The following is a 27063-nucleotide window of genomic DNA, read 5'->3' as shown; positions in this document are numbered from 1 at the left end:
ATAAAGGTAGAAAAATTCAGAACAATTCCCTTTATGAATATTGATGCAAAAATACTCAATAAAATGCTTGGAAGTTGAATCCAAGAATACATAAAAAAATCATCCATCATGATCAAGTAGGTTTCAACAGAAGGATTCAGGGACAGTTCAATATATAAAAATCCATAAACATAATTCAGTATATAAACAAACTCAAAGAAAGAAAACATATGACCATCTCAACAGATGCTGAAAAAGCATTTGAAAATATTCAACATCCCTTCATAGTGAATGTCTTGGAAAGATCAGGAATTCAAGATCCATACCTAAACACAGTAAAACCAATATACAGGAAAACAGTAGGCAACACAAAACTAAATGGAAAGAAACATGAAGCAATTCCATTAAAATCATGGAGTACACAAAGCTGACCACTCTCTTCCTATATAGTACTCAAAGTCCTAGCCAGAAAAATTAGACAACAAAAGGAGGTTAATGTGATACAAATTTGGAAAGAAAGAAGTCAAAATATCACAATTTTCAGATGATATGATAGTATACATAAGTGATTCCAAAAATTCCAACAGAAAACTGCTTAAGCTGATAAACAGCTACAGTATAATGGCTGGATGTATAATTAACTCAAATCAGTAGCCTTCCTCTACTCAAAGAATAAACAGGCTGAGAAAGAAATTAGAAAAATGACACTCTTCACAATCGTCACAAATAATATACAATACCATGATATGACTTTAACCAAGAAAGTAAGAGATCTGTAGAAAAAGAATTTAAAGTATGTGAAGAAAGAAATTGAAGGAGACCTCAGAAGATGGAAAGAACTCCCATGCTCATGGATTGATAGGATTAATATTGTAAAAATGGCCATTATGCCAAAAGCAATCTACAGATGCGATGCATTCACCATCAAAATTCCAACTCAAATCTTCATAAAGTTAGAAACAGCAAATTGCAAATTCATTTGGAATAACAAAAAACCTAGGATACTGAAAACTATTCTCAACAATAAAAGAAATACTGGGGGAATCACGATCCCTGCCTTTAAGCTATATTACATAGCAATAGTGACATAACATGTGAGGTATTGGTACAGAGACAGTCAGGGAGATCAATAGAATAAAATTAAAGACCTAGAAATAAACACACAAACACCTATGGTCACTTGATCTTTGACAAAAGAACTAAAACAATCCAGTAGGGGGAAAGACAGCTTTTTAAACAAATGGTTTTTGTTCTACTGTGGTCAGAATGTAGAAGTATGCAAATCAGCCCATTCTTATCTCCTTGTACAAAGCTCAAGTCCAAGTGGATCATGCACCTCCACATAAAACCAGATACACTGAAACTAATAGCAGAGAAACTGGGAAGAGCCCCTTTCTGAGCAAATGGGAAAAGTTTCTGAACAGAATATTAATGGCTTATACTCTAAGATTAAGAATCAACAAATGGGACCTCATAAAATTGCAAAGCTTCTGTAAGGCCAAGAACACTGTCAGTAATACAAATTTTCAGCCAACAAATTGGGAAAAGATCTTTACCAATCCTACATCTGATAGAGGGCTATTATACAATATACACAAATAACACAAGAAGAAAAACTCCAGATAATCAAATAACCCTATTTAAAATGAGGTATAGTGCTAAACAATGTATTCTCAACCTAGGAATAGCTAACAGACAAGAAGCACCTAAGGACATGTTCAACATCCTTAGTCATCAGAGAAAAGCAAATCAAAACAACCCTGAAATTCTACCTCACACCAGTCAGAATGGCAAAGATTAAAAATTCAAGTGACAGCAGATGCTGGCGATGATGTGAAGAGAAGGTAACACTCCTCCATTGTTGGTGTTAATGCAAGCTGGTACAACTACTCTGGAAATCAGTCTGGCAGTTCATCAGAAACCTGAGGATCCAGCTCTACCAGTGCTTGGCATATAACCAAAAAATGTTCAAACATATAATAGGAACATATGCTCCACTATGTTTATAGAAGCCTTTTTCATAACACCCAGAAGTTTGAAAGAATTCAGATGTCCTTCAACAGAGGAATGGATACAGAAAATGTGGTACATTTAAACAATGAAGTACTATTCATCTATTATAAACAATGACTTTATGAAATTGTTAGGCAAATGGATTGAACTAGAATGTATCATCCTGAGTGAGATAACCCAGTCACAAAAGAACATACATGGTATGTACACCCTGGTAAGTGTATATTAGCCCAAAAGCTCAAAATACTCAATCTACAATTAATAGACCACATGAAGCTCAAGAAGAAGGAAGATCAAAGTGTGGATGCTTTAGTCCTTTTTAGAAGGAAGAAGAAAATACACATGGGAGGAAATTAGGTGACAACATTTGGAGCAGAGACTGAAAGAAAGGCTGTTCAGGGACTGCACCACCTAGGGATCCATCCTGTATACAGACACCAACTCAAACACTATTGTGGATTCCAAGAAGTGCTTGCTGACAGGATCCTGATATAGCTCTCTGGGGAGACTCTGCCAAAGCCAGACAAATACAGAAGTGTATGTTCACAGTCAACCATTGGAATGAGCATGAGGTCACCAATGGAGCAGTTAGAGAAAGGACTGAAGGAGCAAAAGGGGTTTGCAACCCCATAGAAAGAGCAATATTAACCAACCAGACTCCCCAGAGTTGCCAGCATCTAAACCAACCAAAAAGTACGTGGAAGGATACATGTCACATATGTAGCATAGGATGTCCATGCTAGACATCAATGGGAGTAGAGGCACTTGGCTCTGTGAAGGCTCAATGCCCCATTGTAGGGGAAGGCCAAGTTGGGGTGTGATAATGGGTGGGAGGATAGGGTAGTACACTCATTGAATCAACATTGGGAGAATGGTATAGGAGATTTCCAAAGAGGAATTTGGGAATATGGATAACATTAGAAATGTAAATAAAGAAAATATCAAATGAAATTAATTAATTAATTGATGAAAAGATATTTAAATAAAACTTTCTAACCAAGAATCTAAAAAAAAATATTACCTTGTCCTGAGGCAGAGGAGATACCTCTGTGGGGTCCAGCATTCTAGTACAAACATGATGAAGAACTTGGTTATAACTTATAACAGTCACATTAAAACAGGATATGGCTACATGGGCTTGTAATACAAATGTTTGTTGGCAAAGACAAGTGACCAAGTATTTCCAAGATAGTCATCTGAGTTTCAAGTTCATGGTGGAATTCTTTTTTTTTTTTTTTGAATATCAGTGAGTTTTATTAAAATGTGCCTCAACATTTCACCAAATGAGTTCAAAATTTAAAATAGGAGCCAAGAGTTCTACTATAAAAGCCTAAAGTGATAACTACACTAGAATATTTTTCTTAAGAAATATTTCTGAATAATAAGTACATGTGCTGTGATTAATAGTTAATCATTTAAATTAACAATTTACAAACCTGTAAATGATTAATTAAGGTTCAACATTTTATTAAGTTTATGTTTATTTTGTACATGTATACTGTAGGTACATGAAAGACCCACAACCATTCTTTATTTTCACAGTTTCAGATATTCAGGCTTCCCCTTCATTCTCATATACATGTCTTCATATTTTAAAAAGTATTTTTCACAAATGTGTATACACACAAACATACATACTCACACACTCAACATACAATATTACTTGTTATCTGGTAATCATTTCTTCAAACATGTTTTACCATCAAAATTAATATGAAGTATATTAATATTCAATTGTTCATGGGGGAATTCTTGTCTTCATGAACCGATAAAATAATATATCTTTTAGAGTTCTCTGGCCTATGAGTTTTCATACATCTTGTTATAGCACACACAAACATAGACACATTTATACAAACAAAATGCATATATGCATACAATATATACAATATGCATCATATACATATTTACATTCTACATATATATATACACACACATGACACATACATACAAATATATAGATATGCACATGTATAGTATGTATACATGAAAGCTTTAGTGCAATCTGAAAGCCCAAAACATATAAACACATGTTGATATAACAAATACATCTATATGTACATGAAATAATGATTATAATTATAATTATAATATAATTAAATACATAATGCAAAATCTCAAATATAAATTGATAAAAGTTAAATACAAAGTCATGAGTTATGGCCCTAAAATTTATAAAGAAATACAGAATCCTATATAATATTCACATGGGCATAATATCTAGTGTCAGGAAAGAGCCAAGTTTGACAACATTGGCAAGGGAACACAGAAAATGTTGTCAGAACCAGTTGTCTCATGACTAATAGCCACAACCTAGGACATATGGTGAGACAAGGAACTACAAGTTTTACGCCATTATCTGACTTTAGCCTTAGACAAGCCATGCAAAGTACCAGTTGGACAAGCACATATAGATCAGTTACCCTCTGTCCTTAGATCATGGCCCCTTACAAATTCTTGATTCAGTCTGCCATCCACATAATATTAATCACTCTTCCAAGAACCATACAATTTTTTTTTTTTTTTACTTTTGTGAAGGATAGGGCATTCAAAGATAAAAGCATGTGATCATTTTCTATGACTGCCTGCTTCATTATTAGAAGATAGTTTTCTTCCTCTGTCCACATAAAGTAAATAGATGAAGGAAGTGATCAAATTTTGAAAAAGACCTTAGATTAGGTATCAGCAGTTAAACATAACCACAAACAGACCTACTGATGTCTACAAAATCTTCTGTTGTAACTGTATCAAATAACAAGGTACAGTTCTAACATGGAAGCTGTGAGGGGGAGCTGTTGTTCAGTGAATGACAGTTATTATATTCAATTTGAAATCAATGGTGATGGAAAATTGTTCTATAGTATTTTTTATGTCCTTTACACAGGATCAGTCCCAACAACTACCAATTTGTGATAGCTTTGAAATTTGCCATCAAGGAGATCAATACAAATGCCCTCATTTTACCTAACATGTCTCTGGGATACAGTATTTACAGTGCTGGGACAAGTCAAGAGGATACAATGATAAGTTTCCTCATTTGGCTCACAGGGCAGGTCAAAACCTTGCCAAACTACAACTGCAAAAGTGATGAAAAATCTGTGGCTGTATTCACAGGAACAACATGGGAAATTTCCTCCATAATTGGGACATTGCTGGGACTATATAAACATCCACAGGTGAGATTATATGGATGGGAATAATTAAAGCATTCTCTATTGATGACACCATTTGAATACCAAGGAAAAATATAAGTGGGGGAAACATTGATTCTGTATGATTCAAAATACAATATTTTGGGTTTGATTATGGTCCAGGAGTCAAGAATGCATTCTGTGAAAGCAAGAAGATAGGAATTTAGATGCCAGCACCACTTATGTCTCCATGATAGCATAACATACAGACGAAAGTATGAAACCCAGAGATGGAGAGAGATTCTGCCTCAAGAATGAGTAAGTGGAGAAAAGCAAAGGACACCCAGTACACACTTCTTCCCTTCACACACTTGTATGCACATTCATATAAGCAACCAATTAACTAAACAATATTATAAAGTACATGACCTATATGCTCTGAGATTGTTGGTTTATCTACATTTTTTGGTTCGACAAATATAACAATTGCAGGATAACCTCACAAGTATTTACGATATGTGTGAATATTTCAAATAATTTTTTAAACTGATCTTCAATATTACAGTTTACTCTAAATACAAATTAGACTTTCTAGGAATTTATGTTACTGTTTTACACTCATTGTTTCTATAATTTCTGAAACTCCTCTTTCATGTAAATCCTTGTTCTCTTTTGTTCAGCTCACCTTTGGACATTTTGAACCAAATATGAATGATCCTGGGAAGTTTCCATCTCTGTATCAGATGGCCTCCAAGGTCTCTTCTCTGGCCTTAGGCATGGTCTCATTAATTACCCATTTCAGGTGGAATTGGGTTGGGTTGGTCATCTCAGATGATGAGAAAGGTGTTCACTTTGCCTCAGAGTTGATACCAGAGATGGAAACAAATGGAGTTTGTGTGGCTTTCATGGAAATGATCCCGGTTGGCCATATGTTCAGTATGAGAGAATCTGATGTCTATAACAGCCCAATTGTAAGGAACTCAGTAAAAGTTGTTATCATTTATGGTAACACTGACTCTTCTTTAGGTGTGCTCTTTAGAAGATGGGAACATATATTTCCATGGAGAATCTGGGTCACTTCTTCAAACTGGGAAGTCATCAGTGCTATGAGACATTTTATTCTTGACTCATTCCATGGAACTCTCATATTTTCACAACACCATGGCGAGATTTCTACTTTTAAAGAGTTTGTAAAGGCTGTGAGCCCTTCTAAATACCCAGATGACATCTTTCTTGCAAGGTTGTGGGAGATTTACTTTGATTGTGCAATATCTAATGCTACCTGTAAATCTTTAAAACATTGTTCTTCTAGAGGTTCCTTAGAATTTTTACCTTGGTATCACTTTGACATGGCAATGAGTGATGGCAGTTACCAGGTATATAATGCTGTGTATGCTGTGGCCCACACACTTCACAAGATGCTTATACAACAAGTAGACATACAAGGAATGAAAAATCATGGAAAAATGAAATTTGCTTCCTGGAAGGTAATGGCTTTTCCTATGGATTCTGTACCTGTGTCACCAAGTTAACTTTTAAAAATGCCATTAAAAATACTCTCAACGAGTACCTTGGAATTTTTTTCAAAAGAGATGCTTTGTAGATTGTTTTGTGCTAAAAGAAAAATGTTGACCTCTGTGAAAATCGTAATTAAGATGCCAACATCATAGAAGAAAATATTAAAAACATAGAAAAAAGGTTTAAGTGAAAATGGCCAACTGTTTTCTACAATTCTAAGGGCCTCAACTGGAATCTGTAATCTCTTTGCAGGAAGGTTTTAAGTATGAACAAGGCATGAAATGACAATTCAAGGTGATAAATAGTGTATTGTGCCATCAAATAAAATAATTCTAAAACATAAAAGAAAACTATGTCTAATATATATACTATTTTTGTTTTATTTACATTTGCTGTAATATAATGTGTACACAAAATTTTCCTCAGTGAGAAAGGGATAATTTTACTCATAATACCAGAAATACTTCTCACAAGGAAGAACTCAAAGTGGTGAAGATTTGAAGCAGCTCACCATATTAACATCCACCAAGAGCAGGGAGCAATGAATATGCTATTGCTCAGCTGGCTTACTCCAATATATTTGGTCGTGGCTCTGCTCAGGAAATGAACCTGATTGAAATCAGAGTGGATTTTATACCTTAGTTAAACCAAGTTAGAAAGTTTCTCATAGATGTGCTCAGAGGCCTAATTATGCTTTACAGGTTGTCAGCTGAGTCCTTGTGCCTAGATGATTGTAGAAATTTCAGGATTACAATTAAAACTAAACATCATAAATTTTGGTAATCAGTGCTAAAAACTAGTAGATTGATTAACAACTTTAGATTCATCTGAATACTCTGTTCACCATATTATTAGGCTGATTATAATGTTACTTTATTGTTAGTATTCTTTTTGTTTTATACATGTAATGATGCTTTATTTTGAACTAAATATTAATAAAATTAACAGAATGGCATAATTTTACTTTTTGTCTTAACAATGACCATGCCTATCACAAATCATGCATCTCACTTAGTTAAACCACCTACTGAAGACCATTCAATTCATGAATCCAAGTGGAGACCCAGTAACATTGAATCCTTCAAAAAATTTGTATGTAGAATATGACATTCTGAATTTCTGGAATTTTCCACAAGGTCTTGGACATAAAATAAAAGTAGGAATGTTTTCTCCATATTTGCCACCTGGTCAACAATTGTCATTGTCTGAGGAAAGTATAGAGTGGAGTACAGGACTGGGACAGGTGGGTGGACTCTCAATTTTGCTTAGCCTCATGCTTTTCCAGAGTTAAATGATGCCGTTAGTGCTGCATTTACAAATCATTTCCCACATTCACATATTCTATTTGTAAATTTTTCATTACCAAGATTTAACACATACTTCAATGTGTATTCACAATGCTAAACATTATATGTGTTTGCATGTATATTTATATGTGTACTATATATAGCCTGTTTTAGCGTTTATCTATAATCTTATTAATTAACCAAGTGTAGGTTTCATCAAACGTATAATAGCGTAATGAAATTCAGTTACTAAATTAATTCTTATATATCCTGATATCTCTTATTTTGTTAGACTCCCATGTCTGTATGCAGTGAAAGTTGTAGACCTGGATTCAGAAAATCTCTTCAGGATGGCAAGGCTCTATGTTGCTTTGATTGCATCCTCTGCCCAGAAAATGAAATCTCCAATGGAACAGGCAAGTGTATGCATTTCAGATGAGGTTCCGACTTCTGTTTGTAATCTGTGTGTTGAAGTAAAAGCCATATAAAAGTGTATATATCTAGGTTGGGTATTGGGTTACACTTCTGATTGAGCATTACCAAGCTTATAAAGCCTTTGATTGACATTTTAAAAATGTATAAAAGCAAAAAGGAAAAGGGGGCATGGGAGAGATGTTTTCTAGGGAGGGGAAATGGGGAAAGGGATGGCATCTGAAATGTAAATAAAATATAAAAAAAGATTCTTACACTTATTTCCAATTCCAATAAATCCATATAAATACACACAACCCAGTTATTATATTCATGAGCTATGTGCCTAGATAGAGCAGATCTATTACTATATTAATTTATTCCCCAGCTATGAGACCCATTTTTACTTGTAGTGTCTACCGGCCACATCATTCTGCTACACTTTCACTTTCCCTAACTCCATCTGCTTTCCTTCCTTTACTTCTCTGTCTACCTTCTCTCACTCTTGAAGACTTCCATTCCCACCTTTCTCCTTTACTGCCCCATAACTTACCCTTGCCTTTATTGACAAGTAAATAGAGAGAAGGTTCATATGAGTTCACTTCAGTATATGATCCACTGCTTGGCCGGGAGACACACCTCTTGAGCAAGCAGAACTAACATCAGATTTAAAAACAGCATCAGGACAACCCACAATATTTCTTCCATTTTTCCAGTTAAAAATACTCTTTGTCAACAAATAGATTTAGCACAACTGTAAAAATTATGTAAAATACTAGGTATTATATACACTTAGCATCCAGGGTTTTATAATTGTCAATTTATGTAAAGTACTCTACTATCAATGCTAACTTAAGGAGCTTACAATTTTGTGTCTGAATTATGTTATTTTACTTTTTATTATCATCTACAATCCATCCTTTCAAACCTGAAATATTTTCTTTAATGATAAACAACTGATTCTCAATTATGAGGCTATAACTAGTCTTCAACCCCACCATGCACCTGAGAAAAAATTAAATACTACCTAAATATTTAGAAAGCAAAAACATAGCTTGCAAACTTACACAATTTGTAGAGATAGCTGACTGCCTGGACAGTCTGTTGATTTCTTTTTAAGTTTAACCCTCTGTCTTCAGCCTTCTGTTCCAGATCCATCTGACAGACCTAAACAAAAGCAGAAAATATGAAGAACTAACTTACCATATCTTGGCAGATCTCAGCAGTGTGACTATCCCACAACTCTTTGTCCTTTTTTGGGACAATATTTAGGTCTGCATAAGAATTAGGGCAATTCTTACCCAGTGGCTACACTACCATGGTTGAATCAACTCCACCTGGAGGTAATGATACGCAGTATCTTCCTTGAAGTGGAATGAAGATACTGTCAGGAGCACAATGTCTCATAGTCAATTGATGGTAGTAATGAAATAACATTCTGTGGAATATATATATATATATATATATATATATATATATATATATATTGTCAAAGCTGACTATTCTTAGTAATTTGCTAATTGAATAAAAATTGAAAACACTTGCTGTAATTAACTAACTTAGAATCAAATATGATCATTAGTGAGTCTTACAATCTAACTATTAACTTGCATTATTTAATCATCTTAAACAGTGTGTAATATCAGTCATTAAAAGCCCTGGGTCTAAGCCTTTGTATTCTTGAATGATTTACATAGGGACTATACCTATATATGAGTGACAGAATTTATTTTAAATTTTGTATCAATATACAAAGTTTTATATGAATAAATACCTTACACCTATAATAACCTATAAATTATGTGCCACTGTAAGAAATTATAAGTTGCTATAGCAAGAACTTTTACCTGATCAGCCATCTTTTCAGACTTATACTTAATTTCTTACTGTGGGATGCATTGCCATGTATCCCAAAAACTTGAATTATATTAAATGACACCCCCTTTGTTATCCACATGTTAAAAGAATAAAAACAAATTATAACTTTAATTTTGCATCAAATAGAAAGATTCAATCAATGTAAGATTATGGCTAAACAATAATTTGTTTAAGAGTAAATTTAATATCTTATCACTATTTGTTACCTTTTTAATTACTATAATATTACTGTACTCCTCATTTTCTATTCCACCTATATACTTCATCTAAGAAAGAAAAAAAAGAAGACAGAATGAAAGAAAGAAATCTCTGAGGATGAGCTTTCGAGTTTCCTTCCAATCCAAGGCTACCACATTTACAAATAATTCCTTTAATGACAACATATCTATAATTCATAAAATAACCAGAACCATTCATTCCAACTTTAGGAATGAATAAGATGATGATCTTTTGCTTGCTTCTAGTGGTACTAGAGCCAAGAATTCCCTTATGGGTACCCAAAGGGAAATAGGAAAATAGTCTTTGTTAAAAACAATGCTAGGTGCCATCATTTTCTGTCTAGTTTCTATGTGCTGAGAAAGTCCAAGGCTTAGCTGAAGTCCTGACTATAACTATATTATATAATATAAGTCTGAAATATATATATATATATATATATATATATATATATATATATATATATATATGTTGCGGTAAATCTCTTGCCCATAGGGAGTCCATAGAATAATGACACAAGTCAATAAGTATCAAATGAATGCTGCATGCCTAGATTGGGCAGATTTACCATTAAACTACACTATTCCCCGGCTATGAGAGCTCTTAACAACTTGCAGTTTACTAGGTCAAGGTCTTCTTCGTCTTCTCTCTCTCCACCAACTGCCCTCTAGCTTCGGCCAACTGCCAACTGCCAACTCCGCGCCGCCCTCCTTCTTCTCGGCTCTCCTCGTCTTCTCCTTTTCCTGCCTCTGGCTCCTCCCACTCCTCTTCTACTGTCCAATCACTGGCTGTAGCCTTTATTTAACAAATTTGATTGGACAGAAGGTTTACAAGATTCACTCCTCCTTCGCAGCCCCTCCCAGGAGTGGAGTTACCATGACAACAAGAGGCTAGGGCTATCCACCACATTTCCCCCTTTTTGTCCAATAATAAAAATTTTTTTTTCTTTTCACATATTAATTGAACACTAGCTATTTTACCATGTTGTGTTTGTTAAAGTACAAGATAAACCTAACACCCAGTCCATCATTTTTGTTAACTAAATAGAACCTTTGCCATCTCTCTCAATTAAAAAACTTAGTTCTGAACCTGGCTTATGTCCTGTCTTCAAAATGAATAGCATCTGAAAATCATCTTCTCAAAGTAAATAGCCTGGGTTGGCTGTGAGATTATAAATCTTCAACCCCATCAGAAATCCAGGATGACTAGTTAATTAAAGATATGGGAAGCACAAAGCGTGGCTTCTAAAACTCAGCCAATTTAAATAGACCACTGAACATCTAGACAGTTCCTTATTTCAAAATGTTGGAGCATCTGGTCTTCAGCCTTCTGGCCCAGGAATCATCTGACAGATCTAGTAATGCAGAATTACTAAGGGCTGATTACTCTGTCTTGGCAGATATAATCAGTCGACTATTCTGCAAGTGTGTTTCTTTTTTGCACACTATTTTGTCTGTAGATTAAAAGAGGCAATTCTTGCCTAGTGGCTGTCATACCACAACTGGTGTAACTCCAAAGATGCTCAATTTCTTCTTAGAATCCAAGACTGGGAAGCTGTCAGGATCAGATAGGTCTCCAATAAAATAAATATTTATATCAGAATGTTTGTAATGTCAATTCTATGGATTTCTGACGTTTTTGAAAATCAACTATGTAAGGCAATCTGAACAGTTGTCTGTTAATTCCTTTCCACTAATTTTTTTTTTAAAGGACTGGGTCTAAGCCTTGTATTTCTAAATAAGATATATAGGTACAATGCCTACATGAGAGTAATATATTAATATAAATTCCATATCAATGTAAGAGATTATAATTTCAACCTTGTAATTATTATAAAGATTTCTTACCAATGTAAGATATACCTATTTTTTTTAACTGGGTCTAAGCCTTGTATTTCTGTATGAGTTAAACAGGCACAATGCCTATATAAGAGTAAAATATTAATCCCACTTAATTTCTGAGATTTAGCTCTCTAATTCCCTTCCTGTCTGAAGCTACATTTGTAAAGTATTCCTTAAATTACAACACATGTATAATTTACAAAGTAACCAGAACCATCCACCCCAACAAAAGGAACTGGGGCGATGATCTCCTTTTGTCTGCTTCCAGCTGAATTGGGGTGAAGAATTCCCATCTGGGGGCCCAAAGGGAAACAGGAAAATTGGCTTAGTCAAAGGAGAGCTAGCTGGCATCATTTGCCTTGAAGTCACTGTGTACTGAGAAAGTTCATAGCAAAGCTGACACCATAACTGTTACAGTCAGAAAGGCTGGACAGGCAAGCTAGCTGTTCTGGAAAAGTTCTGGAAGCAAGTCCTTAAAAGAAGTGGCTTCGATGCAGTTGCAGTAGAATCAAGCACGAAGCTGGAATAGGAGGTCCTAGAGACTCAGAATCTCCGAGTATAAATCATGCTAGGGCTGAGTTTCTCTTCTTTCATCCTGTAACATATAAAACTTAAGAGCAACAGGTAGTTTTCTAAAAACATTCACGTGGAATATGTAGGGCACACAGCTTTGCCAATGAAGATCAATAAAGAAAGGCCACTGCCCTCTTCAGGTTAGTTTGATTACTTAATCAAACTATATATAACTTAAATACATGCCCTCATAAAGGATGGCATGTATTAAGTCATGAGAAATTATTACCCAATTAAATGTTCTTGGCTTTGCATTGACATTTTAGTCCCAGCCAGTTAAGTCCATATAAGAGACATAACACCATATATACATCACCCATTTGGTTGGTTGAGTTAGTCTCCTTTTTCTTCTGTGTCGACTAGTGCTTCAGGGGGTCTCCCTTTGTCATTTCTGATCTTTATCATTTTGGAAGGAACACACAGCTTTTCTTTTCCTGTGGAAACATAAACATAACCTCTCCCCCAGCGTAATACATTTCCCACTTTCCATTCTGACGTCATAATATCCTTAATATAAACAGGTTGATTTAGTTCAGAAGTTTTTTCCACAGTCCAATGTCTCTCAGCAGCTGTGGAGTTTTGTTCATTAGCATTTAAAAAATTTAGAGTTAATAAAGCACTATGTAATCTATCTTTGGGGGTTCTTATTGATCCCTTTTGCCTATTATGCATCTCCTTTAGAGTTCGATTGGATCTCTCCACAACTGCTTGTCCCGTAGGATTATGTGATATGCCTGTAACATGTTTTATATTATAATATGTAAAAAACTTCTCCATCTTATTAGAGGTATATGCTGGACCATTGTCTGTTTTAACTTGTATGGGTATTCCCATAATGGCCATGACTTCTAACAAATGTGTAATTACAGAATCAGCCTTTTCTGATGCTAATGCAGTTGCCCATTGAAATCCTGAATATGTATCTATAGTATGGTGCACATATTTCAGTTTGCCAAACTCTGTAAAATGAAAGACATCCATTTGCCAAATGTCATTTCTTTGAGTACCCTTAGGGTTAGTTCCTGTAGGCAAAGGAGTTTGGTTATATAATGAGCAAGTAGGGCACTGCCTCACAATTTCCTTGGCTTGTTGCCAAGTAATAGAGAACTCTTTCTTTAAACCTTTGCTATTAACATGATGTTTTTTATGAAATTCTGAAGCCTCTAGCACGCTTCCTATCAATAGCTGGTCGATATCATTATTATCTTGTGCTAGAGGGCCTGGCAGACCTGTATGGGATCTTATGTGTGTTATATATATGGGGTTACTTCTATTTCTAATAATTTGTTGTAGTTTAAAAAATAATGAGGTCAATTCAGAATTATCTTGAATAAGTTCAGCAGTCTCTATGTGTAAAACAACCCTTTCGGCATATTGAGAGTCAGTTACTATATTAAGGGATTCTTGAAAATCTGACAATACCATGATTATTGCGTATAATTCAGATTTTTGAACTGACTTATAGGGACTCTCAGCCACCTTACTTATGTCTTCTGATTTATATCCTGCCTTTCCTGATTTACTAGCATCAGTGTAAAATGTAGGGGCTCCAGATATCGGAGTTCCTTTTAAAATAAGAGGGATAATCCAATTAGTTCTTTTTATGAACTGAAGCCGCTTGCTTTTAGGATATTTGTTGGTAATCTCTCCCAAAAAGTTACTACATGCTCTTTGCCAATGTTCATCTTGTGCCCATAACGAGGTAATTTCTGCATTAGTAAAAGGTACTACAATTTCAGCCGGGTCCATTCCAACTAATTGTCTAAGTCTCATTTTTCCTTTCATTATTAATTCTGGCTCTATTTTGTCGTGCTATCTCCCTCGCCTCATCTCTCCACCATGCAACCCATTGTAAATTTGCAACAGGTTCTAATATAGCTCTTGCCATATCTTTCCAGTCTTGGGGGATTATTCTATTTTTAATAGCCCAAGAAGTCAGAATTTGTTTAACAAATGGTGAGTGCATACCAAAATTATTGACACTCTCCTTAAATTTTCTCAGATCTAACACATCCACAGGTTGCCATTCAAATTCCTCATAACCCTGTGGGTAAACAACATTTGGAGGTCTTTGTTGTACCGTAACCGGATAGACCAAGGTGTGTTTTCTAATAACTCTTGGTTGACTTTCTCTATTTACTTCTGTCTTAACCTCAGTATTTTCCTCAGCTGAAAATTTAAATTCCTCCCTTAAGGTTTGTATACATGCTTCATATGTTTTTTTATATTGTAATTGTTTCCATTCCTCATTATTTTCTATCTGTTTCTCCATCTGATCTGTGAGCTGTTGCATGCTCTGTTTGATCATCTTTTCTAGCTCCTGTCTCCCAGTTTCATTTTCATCTTTCTGTCTCTTATTCTGATCTATAATTTCTTGTGTCTTTAATTCATTATTTTTTATCTGTTTCTCCATCTGATCTATTAACTGCTCTATCTTCTGTTCAATTATCCTTTTAATCTCCTGTCTCCCACTTTCATTTTCATCTTTTTGTTCCTGTAACTTCTGTTCTAAGCCCTGCTTTCATTTCTCATTATTTTCTATCTGTTTCTCCATCTGATCTGTGAGCTGTTGTATGCTCTGTTCGATCATCTTTTCTAGCTCCTGTAACTTCTGTTCTAAGCCCTGCTTCCATTCCTCATTATTTTCTATCTGTTTACAAATCTCATCTCTATCCTGTACCAAAAGTTCTATTGTTTCTTGTAATCTCTTTTCCAAGGCAAAGAATTTTTTATCTAGAGCTTTGTCTTTTGATAAGACATAGTATATCAAAAAAAAATAAATATAGCAATACTGATAAATAATAAAGTGTTCCCTAAGTTGATTTCTGTCAAACCATTTGAAATATCATCATATAAAGCCCAAAAGATATCCATTGTTTTTGTCATTTTAAGTATCAAAATAAGTTTCTTTTATATATATATATATTAAGAAATTATCTGGTTTGGAGCCCTCAATTCCCTGTTTCTACCTGAAAACTACCTCGCAGGCAGTTGTGTTCTAGGATCAGCAGTCCCTCGTTACAATTCGTTACTCTAACCTTTCTATTTATCTGTGTCTATTCACCTTTTTTTAATTTAATTTTTTAATTTAAATGACCTACTGGTCTGGCTACAATAACTTTTGTTTCACTGTTGAATTTTCGTAAGACCCTTCTTTCAGTTTTCACAGGGCAGTGAGCAAGCCCAGCTGTAAGCTGAGTGCTGCTCCTGACCTTGGCCGTTGGGGAAGTTTTGGTACTTTGTAACTTTTCTTTTGTTCTTTTGTCTCAAGTTAGTTGAGTTCTAAATAATACGTTGGGTGCAAGAGATTTACCCCAACATATATATATATATATATATATATATATATATATATATATATATATATATTATAAGTCTGAAATGCTTGGTGGGTGAGCTAGCTGTCCTAGAAATGTCCTGGAAGCAATTCTTTAGGCGAAGCAGCTTCCATGTAATTTAGGTAGAATCAACGAAGGAGCTGAAATGTCAGGGTCCACTGTATCAGCATCTCAGAGTATTAATCTTCCAGGGCTGTCTTATTCTCTACCATTTTGCAACATACAAACCTTACAAGTATCACATAGCTCTGTAAAAACATTCATATGGAACATGCAGGGTGCAGGGGTCAGTTAAATATCAATAACAAAAGACAACAGCTTTATGATAAATATTAGTTTGATCACATAATTAAACTTTAATATAAATTTCCATTCCTGTCATCTTAAAGGATGATATGTAATATCATGTCATTAAAATTTTGTATCTAAAATTGGCTTAATATAGACGTTTAAGTCTCAGCCAGTCCCAGAGCTGTCTCTGTACAAACATATACAACACCTATTTTGTTGATCTTGTTGATCTTGTTGAACTTCTATAATAAATCAGGAAAGGTGAGGTAGTAATTAGAAGATGCAAGTAAGGTGGCTGAGATTCCATACAAATTGGTTCAAAACTCTTTATTAAATACAATAATATTGGTTTCATCTGACTTTCAAGACTCTCTTAACATAGTAACTGATTCTCAATATGCAAAAGGGTTGTTTTACACTTAGAGACTTCTGAACTTATTTGTGTTAATTCTGAATTGTCTTCACTGTTTATTTAGCTACAACAAATGGTCAGGAATAGATGTCATACAATGTGAACAACACAGACAAGATTCCATACAGGTCTGCCAGGCTTTTTATCACAAGGTAATAATGAAACTGATCAGCAATTTATAGGAAGTAGAATAGAGGCTTCAGAATTCCATTTAAAAAACATGTTAACAACAGAGGTGTAAAGAAAGAATACTCTGACACTTAGCAACAAGCCAAAAAAAAAACAACCCTTGCTCATTATATAACCAAACTCTATTACCTACACATAGTGCACTAAAGATACTCAAAGTAATAAAATTTAGCAAAAGGAATTTGTTTATTTACAGATTTTGGTAAAATAAAATATATGCATCATACTATAGACACATATTAAATATTTCATTGGGTACTGCCTTTGCTTCAGAAAAAAACTGAATCTATAATTTCACAGTTGTATCAATTATTGCCATTATGTGAATACCCATACAAATTAAAGTTAAAAATGGTTCAGTAAATGCCTCTAATAAGATGAAGCAGGTTTTTTCTTACATATGATTATATAAAACATGTCACAGGCGTAATACATAATTCTAGAGGACAAGAAATTTTGGATAGATCAAATCATACTCTGAAAGAGATGCTTAACAAACAAAAGCAGCAACAATGAACCCCAGAGTTGAATTACATACTGCTTTATTAACCTTATATTTTTAAATGCTAATCGAGAATAACTTTGAATTCTGAAAGACATTGGATTGTGGAAAAAACTGCTGAACTAAACCAGCTAGTTTATTTTAAGGGCGTCTAACGTCACAATGGAAAACAGGAAATGAGTTAGATTGGGAAACATGTTATACCTAACTTTGTACAGGATAGGTTTCTTTTCTTTGTTTCTTTTTTCTTTTTGGATATTTTATTTACATTTCAGATGCCATCCCCTTTCTTCATTTCCCATTCCTAGAAAACCCCTATCCCATCCCTCCTCCTTCTTTTTGCTTTTATTCAATTTTTAAAAATGGTAATCAAGGGCTTTATAATTTTGGTAATGCTCAATAACAAGATGCTCATACAATCAGAAGTGTAACCCAATAACCAACCTAGATATATCAACTATCTTTGACTGGCAGAGACATGCGAACATCTGCCTCCATGTTCCCCACCCTCTCTTATGTCTCCTAGATCCCCCTCTCCTTCACCTTCTTCTGTCCTCCTTACTCCATCCACCTTAGCTTCTCCCACATATCACCCTTCCTGTTAAAATAAAACTTTTCTCTCAAAATACAATTAGAGCATAACTATATCAATTTCTGTGAATAAGGTACAAGATAGACCTAATACCCAGTCCATCATTTTGTTGACTAACCAGAACCACTGTCATCTCTCCTAACTAAAACACTTAGTTCTGAACCTGATTTTTTCTTGGCATTAGAATGAATGTCAGCTGAAAACCATCTTCTCAATTTTTTTCTCTCAAAGTAAATAGCCAGGATTGGCTATGAGACTATAAGTCTTCAACTCCATCAAAAATCCAGAATGACTGAGTTAACTGAAATTATAGGAAGCACAAAGCATGGCTTCTAAAACTCAGCCAATTCATAGAGACTGCTGAACACCTGGACAGTCCCTATACTACAAAACATTGGAGCATCCAATCTCAAGCCTTCTGGCCCAGGATCATCTGACAGACCTAGTGATGCAGAATTATTAAGGGTTGATTACTCTGTATTGGCAGATTTAGTCAGTCGACTATTCTGCATGTGTGTCCTTTTCTGGACATTAATTTGTCTGCAGATGAAAAGAGGCAATTCTTGCCTAGTGGCTGTATCATCACAACTGGAATAACACCAAAGATGCTCAATTTCTTCTTAGAATCCAAGAAAGTAAGCTGTCAGGAGCAGACAAGTCTCTAATCAAAATAAACATCAATACAGAAATGTTTGTAAAGTCAATTCTGTGGACTTCTGATGTTTTGAAAACCAACTATCCATGTAAGGCATTCTGGACTGTTGTCTGTTAACTCCTTTCAGCTGTTTCTAAATAAAACATAGAAAACACCCTAACAATAAACTCCAAGCCATGAATTTGCTATAGTCCCTTAACTCTCAGGCTAACCATCTCAAATCAGTTAAAAAATTTAAAGGACTGGGTCTAAGTTCTATTCCTAAATGGTTTATACAGGCAGAATGCCCATGAGAGTAACAATATCAATCTCACTTTTTATATCAATAAGAAACTCATACCAATGAAAACCTTAAATTTGAAATCAATGTAAAATTTGTACCATTTAAGAAGTTATGACTTCAGCTCAATAACAATTGTACAGATATCTAACAATAAGTTATGGCTATACAATAAATCCTAGCTATTTCTCCCTGTTCCAACAAAACCACTACTTTTCCTTAGAAAGACAGTCCAGTATTAACCACCTCAGTCCAAAAGCCAAGGGAATAGGGGCACCAACTCTTCATTAACTTCTTCAAGCTGATTATGGGCATTAAGATATTAGAAGAGGTTCAAGCAGGTCTGTTCAGCTTGCTTGATGAGTAGATACACCACGGCTGTGCAATTTGCAATATACAATTCTCAAAACAAATTTTATTATCAAGGTAATTTTTTTTTAATTCTGGAATCTAGTCTTATGGCAGCCTGCCTCTGTCATGGCTAACCCATATAATTCTGGGAGTTTCTATGAGGGTGTGCTCCTACCATCCTCCCATTCCTGCCTCCCTGCTCTCAAATTCCCCACCACTAGGGAATCCAAACTTTCAGGCACCAAGGTCCTCCACTTCCACTGATGCCTAACCCCTTTTTTCATTCCCCTCCTCCAATTACTATGAGGGTATGCTCGCACCATCCTCCCATTCCCACCTCCCTGCTATCAAAATTCTCCAGCACTAGGGAATCCAAATTTTCAGGCACCAATGCTGTCCACTTTCCACTGATGCCTGGAAAGGCCACACACAACTACATATACAGTTGGAGCCATGAGTACCTCCCTTTGTGTTCTTGGGCTAGAGATTTTAGAATGACTTATTCGGCTTGTTTCTTAGGACTATTTGCTTGAAAATTTGTTTTCAGCCTTTTACTCTAAGGTATAGAGTCTGTCTTTGTCACTGAGGCGGGTTTCCTGTATGCCTCAAAATGCTGGGTTCTGTTTATGTATCCAGTCTATTAGCCTATGTCTTTTAATAGAATTAAGTCCATTGATGTTAAGAGATATTAAGTAACAGTGATTGATGCTTCCTGTTATTTTTGTTATTGGAGGTGGAATTATCTTTATGCAGCTATCTTCTTTTGGATTTGTTGGAAGAGGATTACTTTCTTGCTTTTTCTAGGGTATAATTTCCCTCTTTGTATTGGAGCTTTCAGGCTAATATCCTTTGCAATGCTGGGTTTGTGGAAATATATTGTGTAAATTTGATTTTGTCGTGGAATATCTTGGTTTCTCCATCTATGCTAATTGAGAGTTTTGCTGGGTTTAGTAGCCTGGGCTTGAATTTGTGTTCCCTTAGGATCTGTATGGCATTTGTCCAGCATCTTCTCGCTTTTATAGTATCTGGTGAGAAGTCTGGTGTAATTCTGATAGGTCTGCCTTTACATGTTACTTGGCTTTTCCCTTACTGCATTAATAATCTTTCTTTGTTTTGTGCATTTTGTGTTTTGATTATTATGTGATGTGAGCTATTTCTTTTCTGGTCTAGTCCATTTGTTGTTCTATAGGCTTCTTGTATGTTTATGGGCATCTTGTTCTTTAGGTTAGGGAAGTTTTCTTTTATAATTTTTATAATTTTTGAAGATATTTATTGGCCCTTTAAGTTGGGATTCTTCACTCTCATCTATACCTATTATCCTTAGGTTTGGTCTTCTCATTGTGTCCTGGATTTCCTGGATGTTTTGTGTTAAGAACTTTTTGTATTTTGGGTTTTCTTAGTCAATATTTTCTATGATATCTTCTGCACCTGAGATTCTCTCTTCTATCTCTTGTATTCTGTTGGTGATGCTTGCGTCTATGACTCCTGATTTCTTTCCTAAGTTTCTTATCTCTAGGGTAGTCTCCCTTTGTGATTTCTTTATTGTTTCTAGTTCCATTTTTATGTCCTGGATGGTTTTGTGCAATTCTTTCGACTGTTTGGTTGTGTTTTCTTGTAATTCTTTAAGGATTTTTGTGTTTCCTCTTTAAGGGCTTCTACCTGTTTACCTGTGTTCTCGAATTTTTTGTGGGTGTCATTTGTGTCCTTCTTAAAGTTCTCTGTGATCATGATTAGAAGTGATTTTAAATTTGAGTCTTGCTTTTCTAGTATATGGGGAATTCAGAATTTTCTTGTGTGGGAGAACTAGATTCTAATGATGACATGTACCCTGGGTTGCTGATGCTTATGTTCTTGCACTTGTCTTTTACCATCTGGATCTCCTTAGTGCTACCTGCCCTGTTTCTGACTGGAGCCTGTCTTTCCTATTATCTTGGTTGTATCAGAACTGTGTTGTGTGGGTGTTACTAATGCGGTTAGAGTCGGGGCCCAAGATCTGCTCAGTGCTCAGGCACAGACAGGAAGGAACCAGGGCTCCAGGCCAGGAGTGAATTCTTGGGTTCTAGTGGGTCCCAGTTACTCCCTGTTTGGGTTGGGTATTGCTGTCTCTTTACTTAAGATACTGCCTGAGTTAGAGCTCCTGGGACACGTGCTTCCTTTGGGTTCTGTGTGATTAGGGGCAGAGCTGTTGCTCAGGATTTGTTCAGTGTTGAGTCCTAGACCCTACGTTTTCCTTTCAAGTTGATAAAAATCACAGTTGTAAAAGGGAGAATTTCTGAATACCTTGACTTCAATCATGGAGAAAATTGACAAGATCAAGAATATATGTGATGTATATATGGTGATGTATATGTCCATGTATAGTGAGACAGCTCTGTAACTGACTTAAACATAAATGTCTACATATGGCTAAACAATAGGATTGCACAGACTATATTCTTGTTTATTAAATATTTTATTTATTTGTATTCCAAATGTTGCCTCCTCCCAGAGTTCTTCACCTCACACAACTCTCCTATGCCTCTGAGAGTAGGCTCCCTCCAGATGTTGTTAGTTTATATTAATAATCAACAAAATAACTCCTTGTGACATTCCACATTTTGTGGATTTGTATGATTATAAGTTATATTGTATTCAGTTTATACTCATGCAGTTTCATAGGGGACAATCTCATTCAGCCCACCATAAGTATTATTTTCTCCTATTTCTCCCATAAAAATCATTCCTGTAAGTTTCCTGAGTAAAGCTCACTGACTTTCCAAATTATATTTTGATAGTATTTTTACATTAGACTTCTGTAGGTTTCCTATCTGGAGTGAGAATAAGTCGGCCAAGGAATAGTGTCACACAACACATAACTATCTTTGAACCCTTTGTGGTAAAATAATGACTGGCTCAGATGTTATTTTCACTGACATATAATACTTTGGTAAATGGCCAACCACATTCTTATTTCACTAAAACCCCATAACAAATAGTGAATTTATATCTGGTACAATTATCTTGGATAAAATATGTAGCTGGTTAGGATATAGGTCTAGGGAAAATACTCTATTCACATTTTCTTAAATAAACATAGTAATATATTCCTTCCTGATGTTACACATACACTCATACTTACAGAAGTACAAAACTTCATTACAGCTGATTCTTTTCTATTCTATTTTCACATAAGCCAATGTGACATTACTGATACATACATGTTTACAAAGCAGCTGGGACTGTATACACAGTTAAAAAGGATCAAGCCAGGCAAATTCCTTGAATGATTGACTTATTGGATCATGAAAACACACCCTTAAGTGAGATGAAATTAGCAGTGTAGCATGAGTCCGTTTTCCTTGTATACCTGTTTTCTGAGGGGCTAGTTAGAAAACCAAAGTTTTGAGGATAATAGCGAAGGTGTTGGATATGAACAAAAAGGGTTAGGGATGACAAAAATGCATATAATTATTTAGGAAAGTCACCAAAAAGAACAAGATAAATGATAGGTATATAGATATATAGATAGATAAATGATAGATAATCTGTGTATGTATATGTGTATATGTATATGATATATATGGATAAATATACAATGTATGTGTATATGTATACATACAGGGATATATATACATATATGTATATGTGCATACATACACACATACATACATACATACACAGATACATGAATGTACCACAATCCTAATTCAATATGATATATTCTTTGGAACCTAAAGTTATGTGGCATACAAAGACCTAAATACAGGCAAAATAAGAATTCATATAACATTTAAAAATTAAGAAACTGAAAAAGATGTTGAAATACAAAATTTTTAAAATAATTTTTGAGATTTAAATACAATTACATTTATCTTCTTAATTTTCTTATTCCAAATCTATCATATAAACCTTGATCCTCTCCTTCTAGTTCATGGCCTCCATTTTGGCCTAATTATTCAAAGCTTGATTATATGTACACCTTTATACAACAAATCACTAATTATAACCTTCTCAATCCATATAACGTTACTTGCATACATGTTTTCAAAGCTAACTGTTTGGAATTAGACAACTAATTGCTGTGCTTTTTCTTGATAAAGACAACACATATAGTTTTAATGAACTTTACTAATCTGGTATGATAATGATTCATTCTACAGCAAAAGTTCACCTGATAAAAACACCAGTAGTAGATGTGAGAAACCTTCTTAGAGTTGTTCATCAGTGCTGTTCAAAGGAATTTCAAAAATACATTGATTATTGCTGATTTCATTATTTCCCCAAGAGTTTGAAGGAAAATCTCTACTGAGGAAGGTACCATCTACTTCAGAGAAAGGTCCTGATACACCTGAGCTACAACTAACACGTGTGCCCTCCCTAAGTACCATATCTAATGGTACCAGGTGGAATTATGAAAACTTCAAAGGGAGCAAGACAGCCAACAGTCCTAACCTAACTAAATGTTTGAGCCACATTATTTACTATTATGGTATTATACCCCATAAACATGCAGCAACAGAACACATATCTTTGTCCAGATCAACATTTCCCTAACTGGATATAAGATATGTGCAACATTAAAGATAATATGCCTGGTGTTGGAAATTTATCTCACTAATCAGCAATAATAAAACCATATTTATTGTGTTACAATTTATAACCAGTAATTTAATAACCCAACCCAATAATCTCTAAAATCAAACTATAAGTATTTGTGGTAATACACACAGATCAGTGTATTCTCAAAACCCTCATCATGGAAAAGTCTCTTGTCAACAAATGTACTCAATAAAAAACAAACACAATCAATCAAACTTCAGAGATGTGGACACAAATCCCAGTGATAGATATATCTACAAAACATTCTAAAACCTTAGGCTCAGGGAAAATTATGGAAGATGTAGGAGAGGATTAAAAGTGCCAGGAGAGAAAGAAGTTTTCTGTAATATAACACTTCTGGTAATATTGGAAACTGCACCCATAAAGACTCATCACCATGACCACCTAAATGTGAACTGAATTGAGATGGCACTATCAGATATATTAAAGTTTGTGGGAGATGGACCATGTGGTCTTATTCCTACCCAAAGCACTATTGGTAACTTTAAAAATCTGGGACAGGAAAGCTGAGAAGCTGATCAGGCTTTATCTATTGTTTGTAACTAAAATAAAAATATTTAAAGTTTTCTGTGGTAGTATTTATTATTTACATTTAGGGAGAGCATGCTCCACAAGAAACACGGAATACAATATCTGTAATTTTTTTTATCATTTTGAAATAATCTTACTTGGAGTAGTTTTGAAGACTACATGCTTTACAATGAAAGACATTGTAGGATATGAACAGATTCTATGGTATAATATAAAAGAACTTCATATTCTATCAAAATTGATGTTAGATAATGCCTTCTACCAAAGGTAATGCAGTAATCATCTGTCCATTACTTTAAAAAAGATCTTTGACCAAAGCTGAAACTTTGGATGTATCTAACTTACAATGCCTACATCTTACAGTCTACCATAAGGGACGTTATAGAAAAAATTCAAGGCAGGAGTATGTGGATCTGCAAACTGAAACAGAGATTATAGAGATGCTTACTACCCTGCTTCTTATAAGTCATTTGTTTAATATGTTTATAAAACTTAGAACATATTTCCCATGCTGGCACCACCCACCAGTATATTTTCTTACAAAAAATTGGTAATTATGAATGTACACTGACAAATGTGCCTATTGCCCAGTTTTTAGAAGTCTTTTCTTTTTTGACATTCCCTTTTCAAAACTGAATTTAATTTGTGCTAAGTTAAAAAACAAAAATTAACCCATGAAAAGATGACGTTTTTAAATTATAAGCTTGGAAGATTTTTACTTGGTATGGCATTTAAACTGAATGATGTGAGTCACACAGTTCTTCATATGTTTTGTAGAAATTTAATTTATGTCTTCTGACATTTGATAAAAGACTAATAACATTCAACAGACAGAAAAACATTCTGGTTCTCAGAAACAATGAAAACTGACCTATGAGAAATAAATACTTGCTTTTGTGAAATTTCAGCCTAAATTACCATACCATAAACAACATACATGAAAATATATATGTTGTATAAACTTTGAAATGAAAACGGGTGTCATGAATACACATGACAAAAGAAGACAATATAGATTTATTTCCTTGATACTAAATGTGAAATGTACTCATTAATGTAATTAAGGGGGCAAAATCTACAAATTAGTAGGCCTTTATTTATTGCCCTCAATTGTCCCAAGAAAAATTGCCTTAAATTAGCCAGTGCCTTACTTCTTTGTGGGTGTGTGAGGTGTGAGACGTGAAAGAAATTCATAACAGTTGTGCTGATACCACATTGAATTTCTTTCCAGATATTGATCAATGTATGAAGTGTGCAGATAATCAGTATGCCAACATAGAAAGAACTCACTGCCTCCAAAAAACAGTGACATATTTGGCTTATGAAGATCCCTTGGGGATAACACTGGCATGCATGACCCTGTGCTTTTCTACTATCACCACACTTGTATTTGTGATTTTTGTGAAGTACAGAAAGACTCCTGTTGTGAAGGCCAATAACAGTACTCTCAGCTACATACTACTCATCTCCCTCAACTTCTGCTTTCTTTGCTCCTTTCTCTTCATTGGTCAGCCCAACACAGCCACCTGCATTCTGCAGCAGACCACATTTGGAGTTGCTTTCACAGTGGCTGTATCTACTATCTTGGCCAAAACCATTACAGTAATCCTGGCCTTCAAGAGCACAACTCCGGGAAGAAGAATGAGAGGATTTCTTAGATCAGGGTCAACCAAATTTATTATCCCCATTTGCACACTTATACAAATTATCTTCTGTGGAATCTGGATGGTAACTTCTCCTCCTTTTGTGGATGAAGATGCACATTCTGAACATGGTCAGACCATGATTGTGTGCAACAAGGGCTCAGCCACAGCTTTCTACTTCAACCTAGGATACCTTGGGGCTCTGTCCATAGGGAGCTTCATAGTAGCTTTCTTGGCCAGGAACCTGCCAGACACTTTCAATGAAGCCAAGTTTCTGACATTCAGTATGCTGGTGTTCTGCAGTGTATGGATTGCATTTCTCCCTGTCTACCATAGTACTAATGGGAATGTTATGGTGGCTGTGGAAGTCTTCTCCATCTTGGCCTCTAGTGCAGGGATATTAGGCTGTATTTTTATCCCCAAGTGTTATATTATTTTTATGAGACCTGAAAAGTACTCTTTGAAAGTCATGAGGCACAGCTTTCAATGGAAATAATTTGTACTTAAAATACCTCAAGTTATGATTTAGTGATTGAGGAGTGTCAACAGACATTCTCAGGTTAAACTGCAGAAAAACATAATATATCCCACAAGGCTGTGTGATTAGTTACATATTCAGTATATATGTAAAATAGGAATGTTCTATGTCCTGAAATAAATTATCTTCATAATAGGCTGTCTTAGCCTTCTATTCAGCTATCTATAACGTATATCTGTATGTGACTTACTGTGGAGCAGTCTGCTGTGAGAGGCAGCTGGTTAACTTGTTGAGCATTTTTTGAACCCCAGAGACCCTAAAAGGATGTTAGGAGTTTGGCATTGCTCCTAAGACAC

General features: G+C 34.9%; 1 protein-coding gene across 1 annotated transcript in view; it reads left to right on the top strand.

The window, feature by feature from the left end:
- LOC117722678 (vomeronasal type-2 receptor 116-like) overlaps positions 1-26725 on the top strand; it is a 36186-nt gene extending 9461 nt beyond the window's left edge. Inside the window, exons 2-6 of the mRNA XM_034521939.1 lie at positions 4877-5168; positions 5804-6610; positions 7657-7884; positions 8220-8349; positions 25818-26725. Of these exons, the coding sequence (XP_034377830.1) occupies positions 4877-5168; positions 5804-6610; positions 7657-7884; positions 8220-8349; positions 25818-26725 (2365 nt within the window). The remainder of the gene's footprint in view (positions 1-4876; positions 5169-5803; positions 6611-7656; positions 7885-8219; positions 8350-25817) is intronic.
- Positions 26726-27063: the final 338 nt, after the last annotated feature.

The sequence above is a fragment of the Arvicanthis niloticus genome, chromosome 17 (assembly GCF_011762505.2).
Source record: "Arvicanthis niloticus isolate mArvNil1 chromosome 17, mArvNil1.pat.X, whole genome shotgun sequence".
Lineage (NCBI taxonomy): Eukaryota > Metazoa > Chordata > Mammalia > Rodentia > Muridae > Arvicanthis > Arvicanthis niloticus.
The sequence above is the reverse complement of the archived record's forward strand: the minus strand, read 5'-3'. Positions and strand labels throughout refer to the sequence as shown.